The sequence below is a fragment of the Phoenix dactylifera genome, unplaced genomic scaffold, assembly GCF_009389715.1.
Source record: "Phoenix dactylifera cultivar Barhee BC4 unplaced genomic scaffold, palm_55x_up_171113_PBpolish2nd_filt_p 001059F, whole genome shotgun sequence".
In the NCBI taxonomy this organism is placed as follows: Eukaryota; Viridiplantae; Streptophyta; class Magnoliopsida; order Arecales; family Arecaceae; genus Phoenix; species Phoenix dactylifera.
In genome coordinates this window covers 57,905-66,864 of record NW_024068408.1, presented here as the reverse complement: position 1 = coordinate 66,864, position 8,960 = coordinate 57,905, and the positions used below count along the sequence as shown (strand labels likewise).

The 8,960-nt window shown below is 41.9% G+C and overlaps 1 protein-coding gene across 6 annotated transcripts; it reads left to right on the top strand.

Moving 5' to 3' along the window:
* Positions 1-2,046: 2,046 nt before the first annotated feature.
* LOC120107884 (probable monogalactosyldiacylglycerol synthase 3, chloroplastic) lies at positions 2,047-4,586 on the top strand. Of its 6 annotated transcripts, none has more exons than XR_005509490.1 (6): positions 2,047-2,783; positions 3,301-3,470; positions 3,540-3,709; positions 3,811-3,873; positions 3,956-4,030; positions 4,218-4,586. XR_005509490.1 is itself a non-coding variant. In XM_039121399.1 (5 exons), exons 2-5 carry the CDS (start codon positions 3,581-3,583, stop codon positions 4,221-4,223), a joined length of 273 nt encoding a protein of 90 aa, XP_038977327.1. In that variant the 5' UTR covers positions 2,047-3,419; positions 3,540-3,580; the 3' UTR covers positions 4,224-4,586. The 6 variants fall into 6 exon arrangements, 3 of the variants coding, with proteins under 3 accessions (XP_038977327.1, XP_038977325.1, XP_038977326.1); XR_005509489.1 differs by having other exon boundaries at positions 2,926-3,470; XR_005509491.1 differs by having other exon boundaries at positions 2,047-3,470; positions 3,540-3,721.
* The last annotated feature ends 4,374 nt before the right edge of the window (positions 4,587-8,960 follow it).

The following is an 8,960-nucleotide window of genomic DNA, read 5'->3' as shown; positions in this document are numbered from 1 at the left end:
GATTTCAAAAGAGAGTAGCCGTTGCCAACTTGTGGGTAATTTCAAGTTTGCCACAGGCGTGCCATGATACTCTGTTGCTTACTGTAGCAGCATATGGGAGAATGCTATACTATCCAGAATTTTGAGACTCCCCCTCAAGATGGGCATAGATGTTCATAGTACCCATCTTGGACGACAAGAAATTCAGTCTGTCAGCCGGTAGAGCCTTTGTAAATATATCAGCCAGCTGAATCTTTGTGGAGACATGTAGTGGAAAAATCATCCCTTTTAGCACTCTTTCTCTAACAAAGTGGCAATCCAATTCAATATGTTTTGTTCTTTCATGAAAGATGGGACTCTTGGTAAGGTGGATTGCCGACTGATTATCGCAGAACAGAAGAGCTGATCGAGTGTGCATCTCGTTGAAATCCTTTAACAGTTTCTTCAACCAAATTATCTCACAACTTGTGTTGGCTAAGGCTCGGTATTCAGCTTCTGCTGAGGATCTAGATACCGTGGGTTGCTTCGTAGATCTCCAACTTATTAAGGAATCGCCAATGAAAATGCAATAACCTGTGATGGATCGTCTGGTTTCAGGACAAGCTGCCCAATCCGAATCACTGTAAGCCTTCAAGTGTACATCTGATTTGGAGGAGAAGAATATTCCTTGGCCTATGGTACCTTTGAGATATCTTAGGACCCGATGAGGTACCTTTAGATGTGTCTGTGATGGCTTATCCATGAACTGGCTCAATACATTAACCGTATAGGTAATGTCCGGCCTACTGATCATAAGATAGATTAATCTTCCAATTAATCTTCTGTAACTCATAGCATTTTGTAACATATCTTGAGATGTATGACATAATTTGTGATTCAGTTCTATTGGTGTATGAACAGCCTTACAACCGAGCATTCCTGCATCCTCCAATATTTCAAGTGTGTACTTCCTTTGGCATAAATGAATTCCATTAGATGTTCTTGCAATCTCAAGTCCCAGGAAATATTTCAGAGGTCCAAGATCCTTCATTTTGAACTGAGATTGTAAGTACATCTTAACGGAATCAATGGAAGCTATACTGTTACCTCCCACGATAATGTCATCCACATAGACCAAGAGTGCAATAAAATTATTTCCATCATGTTTGGTAAAAAGAGAGTAATCTGATGTAGATTGTTGGAAACCAAAAGCAGTAAGGGAGGATGAGAATTTGGAATACCATTGCCGTGAAGCCTGTTTGAGTCCATACAAAGATTTGTAGTTTGCAAACCATCTTGGTACTCGGTTGAGACTCCCCCTTCAGCTGATAACCTGGCGGCAATTCCATATAAATTTCTTCATTCAAATTCCCATGAAGAAAAGCATTGTGCACATCCATTTGATACAGAGACCATCCATGAATGGCTGCTAAAGCAAGGAAGACCCGGACTGTGCTGATTTTGGCAACCGGGCTGAAAGTTTCTTGATATTCTAGCCCCTCCCTTTGAGTATATCCTTTTGCAACTAAGCATGCTTTATATCTGTCAATGGCACCAGTGGAAGTGAGTTTAACTTTGTAAACATATTTGCATCCCACTGCTTTCTTTCCTGGTGGTAATTTAGTGACAGTCCAAGTGCCATTTTCTTCCAATGCATTCAGCTCTGTTTTCATAGCATCACGCCAATGTTCATGTGCCACAGCTTCTTCATATGAACGTGGTTCCTTTGTAAGGGAAAGTGAAAGGGTGAAAGCTTTATGAAGTGGGGATAAATGTTTATAGGATAAGGAGTTGACCAAAGGGTGACTGGTAGAATGCTGAGAGGAGAAAACTTTAGTATTTGAAGTAGCAACCTGGCAGTGATAGTCATGACACTACAGAAAAAGTCGGTTTTACCGACGCATTTTTGCCGACGCTTTTTACAAGCGTCGGCAAGTTTCGGTCTATTGTCAAAATTTACCGACGCTTGTAAAAAGCGTCGGCAAAAGACGACGCTTATTAGCGTCGGTGCAGCGTCGAACCTAAGACGACGCTAAAAGGCATCGTCGGAAGCCACCGCACCTACATCCCAACCCGACCATCCCTCCTCCCTCCTCCCTCCTCCCTCCTCTCTCCGGGTTTCCGATTTCCCGGCCACCGCCCTCCTCTCTCTATTTAACTAGTAGTATTACCCACATCTCTCTCGCCCTCCTCGTCTTCTCTCTCTCTCTAACCCATCAACGGTGCCTTCTCATCATCATCAACCCCCCTCCCTAACCCCCTCCGGATTCAAGAAGCAGGTGCTCCGGCGATGATGTCTTCGCCCGCCTCTTCGCCGCCTCCTTGGATCCCGACTTCGCCCCTCTCTCCCCCGAACCGCGGATCCTCAAGTCCCGCCTCGTCGCCGGCGAGACCCTCTACGGCCTCTTCCTCCTGCGCTCCTCCCCGACCCTCGCCGAGATCGCCGGCCTCGCCGGCTACGACTACGTGGTCGTCGACATGGAGCACTGCTCTGGCGGCATCGCCGAGGCCCTCCCCTGCCTCCGCGCCCTCGCCGCCGCCCGCACCCCAGCCATCTTCTTCTTCCTCCTTAGCATATTTTTCTCTTTCTTTCTTTTCTTTTCTTCTTCATTTTTTGTTCCCCAGATTGGGCAAGCGGCACCTGTTTTAGGTTTATATGAAGAGGACTGTGATGATTCCTAGGCAAGGGTCTTGCTGCATTGCGAAGTAGAAATGGCTAAGGCAATCTTGGAAGTTCTGCTGCTACCATTCTACAGGCAACTTATGCAGCCGCTTAGGCTTGTAGTTTCAGAGACTTGAATGCTAACTCAATGCTGGATTAAGTGGTGAATCTGAGCCTCTTTCTCCCCTTCTTTGCTTTGAAATTCCTTTTTGTTTCTGTTCAAAGATTCAGCTTTTTCATGGTTTTTCTAATGTCTTTACTATAATTAATTTCTTCAGATTATTTGTTCTTTGTCTCCCCCACAGTTAATACAATTTTGAGACCTTTGGAAGATTGGGGTGGGGATCTTGCATTGATGGTTGCTCAGGTTGTGAGAACCCAAATTTCATATCTTCTATTTTGTTTGTTCAAGATTGGGGATTGTATGCTGGGATTAGGGTTTATTACATTTTTAAAGGTTTTGAATCTACTCCCTTGTAGCCACATATTTTCAATTTTTTCACTCATATTTTCTGGTTCTTTTTTTTAACTTCAATAGCAAAGGTTTTGCTCCTGTAGAGATTCCTCTTTCCTGGCCTACTATCTATTCTCTTCCTTCTTTTTATGACCAATGATTAAGACAACTGGAAAAATATCTAACGCTATCTTTTAGATGTATGTTGCTGTACAATCCTGTTCAGTTAGCAGATTTCTCCGGCACTGCCCTTCTAATGCCACTAGCTGAGGAGCTGATCAGGCTTTGTGCAAAATATGTTGCTGTACATATTTTGCAGCTGCTTCAGCAAGCCGGGGATGGATGGTATACTACTCGGCATCTGTTTGATATTCTGCATCATTCTCATCCTTTCAGGTACATATTATGACCTAATCGCTCCTCTTTCTTTTTCTGATACCTAATCCTCTTTCTTGGTGATTGCAGGTGCTTCCTGGATAGTTTAATATCCAGTCAAGAAGACTGCAATGGCTTTAGGAGAAGCCCTGTTTGATGAAGAGCTCGGCAAACCTATAGGGCAGATTGTTGCCGTATGCGGCCGCAACCAGATACTGAGTTCCACATTGCAGTCAATTAAGTGGAGGGTCCCTGTGAAGGTGGTGTAGCTGGTCTGAGATAATAATTAACAAGCCTGCATTGTTGGTACATTTTAAGCTTTTGTTTGTTGAGAGCTGTTCAATATTGCCTTTGTTGTCAGATTAGAGGATTTGAGACCCAGATGGAGAAATGGATGGGTGCTTGTGATTGTATCATAACAAAGGTACCATGGTTTCCTAGATGTCCAGATCAGTCTGCTAAGGAGTTTTTTTTCAGATGGCTTCAATGTGCTCTCGTGTTTGTAGGCAGGGCCTGGTACAATTGCTGAGGCATTGATCAGGGGACTTCCTATCATCCTCAATGACTTCATACCTGGACAGGTCAGTGTCTACTCCCTACTGTCCTGCCATCTCTGTTTCATTCCAACCTCATTAAGTGCCCATTGACATGTTCAAAAATTTCATGCACCTTGAATTTCATGCACCTTGATTTAAAACCTCTACCGTCTCATTTCATGCACCTTGAATTTCAGCTCAGATAGTTTGCTAATGATCTTGATGCTAACAGGTTTGAATGCAAGTACTAGTCTACGGATAAATCTATGAGGGTGGATGCATGATATTAATAGGGATGAATCAATCATATGTTCATGGAAATTCTTCTCTGGATCTTCTATAATATGGCCCTTTCAACTGGAGCTGTGGTATCTTGTCATAAGGATGGTTCCAGACTGGAGGTTTTGTTGTTTTGTGCTACAGTATTAGCCAGTTTGCTTGCTGGTTGCCTTATGTATATTTGTGCGTATATTATCACAAAGCTGATGAGCTGATTCAAGGAGCTAAATGAACAAGCTCAAAAGCTTATGGGCATATTCGTTTGCTGCATGTATGATTTAAAGTTCTTCTGAAACTAGTTTCATGAGATTCAGGCACAAAAGGTCAATTCAAGTGCAAAACTAGCATGCTAACCGCAACTCACAAGATCACAAGTGAATAGGACTTTTTTGGAGATGTATGAAATGTTTTGCTCTGCTTTGCAGGTCTCTCATAGAAATTCGACAGAATTCAACTAATAGTTCATTCATTCTCAATTCAATTATTATTTCCACCATGGATTTAAGCAGAGTTAATCAATGTGATCTTTCACCGTGCACCGGCAATATAAGTACAGAGAATCTGCTATAATGAATACTTCCATCAACCAGCCGGAGGCGATGTAAGCCTTCTTGCAGGGTCTCAAGGCGTCCCAAAATTCATACCATGCGTTTTAAAGTGCTATATTGCTCACTACATCTGGCTTGGATGAATGATGGTGTTCTTAAACAGAATAGCAACCTGCGTACTGCACTACTGCTAGGTATTCCTCGACCTTAAGCACGGTGTCATCTTCTTGGTCCGGGGAATTCTGGTGTTCTCTACCTGTAAACTGCAATTACTATTTCAACTGAATTATTTCAAAAAAATGTTTCACTTGAAGGCTTGAAGTAACTTTTTAAAACTCGAGCAATAATTCTTTTCTAGAGCCAATGCTTAGTACTTTAGACCAAGATTCATTCGACATTTTTGAAGATACCAATATATCTACTGACCTTTATAATTTACATTCGTATTTTTATTTTTTTTAAAAAAATAGCAATCCCGACGCTTTAAAGCGTCGGCCAAAATACATTTGCCGACGCTTTAAAGCGTCGGCGAAAACGCAAAACTGGTTGGTCTTTATCGACGTTAAAAAGCGTCGGAAAATCTGGTTTTTCCGACGCTTTAAAGCGTCGGCGAAAATGCAAACTGGATTGGGCTTTACCGACGCATTAAAGCGTCGGGAAAGCCGTTTTTGCCGACGCTTTCATTAGCGTCGGCAAATCCATGTTTTTGCCGACGCTTTCTCTTAGCGTCGGCAAAAACCGGACCCACGCCCACCTGCCCAACGTCGGACCCACGCTTTGCATAGCGTGGGGTGGGTCTTTACCGACGCTTATAAGCGTCGGCAAAAGATGTAAAAAACGTCGGGAAAGATCAATTTTTTTGTAGTGTGAAGATAGGTGGGGGTTTTTCTAATTCTGCTTGATCTTCTAAGTGGAACGAAAGAGTTTATATGGTCATTAACAAGAGGGATGTTCTCAGTCATAGATTCTTCAGGTCCTGACTCATGAGCATTTCCTGACCCGGGCAAAGAAGTAGAGTGTATGGTGGAATTATAGGCCAATTCGGTGTCATGAAAGGGAGCTGGAATAACTAGATCATTAGGGATGGAGGATTGTATATGTGTGACAGAATTGGGGGTATGAAAAGGAAAAGTAGTCTCATGAAAGATAACATCTCTAGAGATAAATGTACTTTGATTTTCCAAGTCATATAGCTTATACCCTTTAACACCAGTAGGATTCCCAATGAAGATACATTTTCTGGCTCGGGGATGAAACTTGGACCTATTGTGTTGTATGGTAGAGGCAAAACAGAGACAGCCAAACACCTTTAAGTGATTATAGGATGGAATTGCTGAAAACAGAATTTCGTATGGTGATTTATTGTCAAGTATTGGAGTTGGAGTTCTGTTGATGATATATGTGGCTGTGAGGACTGCATCTCCCCAAAAATGGATAGGAAGAGAAGCTTGAAAGAGCAAGGCCCTAGCAACTGAGAGAAGATGTTGTTGCTTCCTCTCAGCCACTCCATTTTGTTGTGGGGTGTAAACACAAGTTTTTTGATGAAGAATTCCCACAGAATTGTAGAAATCCATCATGTTAAATTCTATGCCATTGTCTGTCCGAATTTGTTTGATATTGGCCTTGAATTGGGTTGCACCATGTGTATGAAAGTATGTAAGATAGATCTTACTTCCGACTTCAATTTCATAAGGTAAACCCAAGTTATACGGCTATAATCATCCACAATAGTTAAAAAATAATGGAATCCTTGAGTAGAAGGATGAGAATAGGGACCCCATATATCACAGTGGATGAGATCAAATGGACAAGAAGTAGAAATTGAGCTTAAAGGAAATGGCTGCCTTTTCTGTTTTGCCAAATGACAAGTGGTACAATGATTTTGTCTAATGCTTTTCATAAGAGGAATACAGGACTGAAGTAAGTTCAGCCTTTGATCAGACAAGTGCCCCAACCTGCAGTGCCAAATATCAAAAAGTTTTGTTGCTTTGGTTGTGTATGCTTTGGAGGTGAACTTGTTTTCCGAAAAGGTATGAGTCAAGTAGTATAGTCCTCCATGCATCTTATCTAGACCAATCGTCTTCCAAGGAGATTGGACCTGAATGAAACAGAGGTTATCCAAGAAGACAAGACAGAGAGATGAATGTTGAGTAAGTTTACTAACGGATAACAAGTTGAAGGTGAAAGAAGGAACACAAAGAACATGCTCAAGAGTCAGTGATTCTGAGATTTTGACTGAGCCTATGTGTGTAACATCGGCTTGTGAACCATTAGGTAGTTGGACCATTGCTTTCACTTCATGATTTATAGAGGTAAGGAATTTTGTAGAACAGACCATATGGTCTGTTGCACCAGTGTCAACAATCCAAGGTACTTCATGAATTTTATGTGGCCTATGATCCATAATGTATGCAAGATGTGAATGATGCTTAGTTGAAGAAGAATTTGGGACATGTGTGATGTTGGAAAGGCAAAGATCTATACCGGTTATATTTGAAGAAGGGGCTGAATTGCTACCAGTTTCTATGGTTGGCCTCACCATGGGAAGAATCGGCTCTTGCTGTGTTGATGCAGAGTTAAGGCTCATCTGTGGGATTCCCGAGTTGACAAGGGCAAGGAGCTGCTGAATTTGAGCCTGGCTGAGAGACAATTGAGGTGCCGAAAGGCCTTTCCCTTGAGTTGAAGAGATGACCTGGTTTGCTGAATGAGGTGCCACAGATTTATTATTAACGGAAGGGAACTTAGTTTTAGTAAACTTGAAATTGGGGGGGAACCCAATAAGCCTATAGCACTTTTCCTTTGTATGTCCAGACTTTCCACAGTGATAGTAAGTGATCTCTGCCCTGTTCTTTGATTTGTTAAGAACAGCTGCAAGTGCAGATGATTCTAGTGCAGGGAAGATTATAGCCCGAGCTTGTCTTCGTCTTTCTTCTTGTAATACTAAGGAAAAAGTTTTGTCCAAACTTGGTAGAGGACCCATGAGTATAATCTGACCTGTAACAGTGTCAAAAGTATCATTAAGTCCCATTAAAAATTGAAAGATATGATCGAGTTCCAGATCTTCTCCTACTCCTTTGAGTGCATCACATATGCAATGGCCACAAGAACAGTATGGCAGAGGTCTATAGTTTCGTAATTCTTCCCATATAGCATTTAATTGGGTGAAATATTCACTTACAGAAAGAGACCTTTGAGTTATTGAGCTGAGTTGCTGTTTTAGTTGATAGATCCTGACATTGTCTGGTTGTGCAAAGCGAGATTTCAACTTGTTCCATACCTCCTTTGCTGATTTGATGAAGAGGACATTCGATGCAATCTCCTTTGAAATCGAGTTTAGTAACCAGGCAAGAATGAGATTGTTGCATCGTAACCAAGGAATATATAAGGGATCTGTGACTTCTGGAGTGGAGATGCTTCCATCAAGAAACCTGAGTTTGTTCTTAATGGAAATAGCTAGAGAAAATGATCGGCTCCATGACAGATAGTTTGAACCAACTAACGGAGGGGTGACAATCACAGTCTGGGCGTTATCAATGTGATGAAGAAAGAACGGGCTATTTGGATCTTCGGAAGGAGTGAAGACGTGATTTGGTGAAGTTGCTGAAGCGGAAGAGATATAGGAAGCTGCAGCCATCTTACTGCTCTGATACCATGTGAGAAAATGAGGAAGAAGGAGACCTGGGAAGGATGAGTCTTCAGATTAAAGAATGAATGATTCTCCTTGTTATTTCTTTACAATGGATATACTCTCATATATATAGGTTTACAGCCGTATCAAAAAAGGGAATAGGAATCAAATAACTAATCCTGACAGAGAATCGAAACAGCTAAACAGAAAGATTTCAAAAGAGAGTAGCCGTTGCCAACTTGTGGGTAATTTCAAGTTTGCCACAAGCGTGCCATGATACTCTGTTGCTCACTGTAGCAGCATATGGGAGAATGCTATACTATCCAGAATTTTGAGAGTTTGAGTGGGGGCATCAAAACAAACTATGGTCTCATAGCTTTGATGGGGAACCAGTTCATGATAATGTGGTGTAGGTGGCTTAAGCATCATAGTAGTAAAGGGTTCATAGCGTGTGCCAAGGCCATTCAGCAACCAAAGCTCTTCTATTTATCTGTTGTTGGTTTTCCAATGGTTGCCAAAT

What these genes read in the sequence shown, in the direction of transcription:
- LOC120107884 (XM_039121399.1), top strand. Translation starts at nt 3,581, where the DNA reads ATGGCTTTAGGAGAAGCCCTGTTTGATGAAGAGCTCGGCAAACCTATA. An exon ending in AGTGGAGGGTCCCTGTGAAG is followed by an intron (nt 3,710 to 3,810) that starts GTGGTGTAGCTG and finishes CTTTGTTGTCAG; the next exon opens with ATTAGAGGATTTGAGACCCA. An exon ending in GTGATTGTATCATAACAAAG is followed by an intron (nt 3,874 to 3,955) that starts GTACCATGGTTT and finishes TCGTGTTTGTAG; the next exon opens with GCAGGGCCTGGTACAATTGC.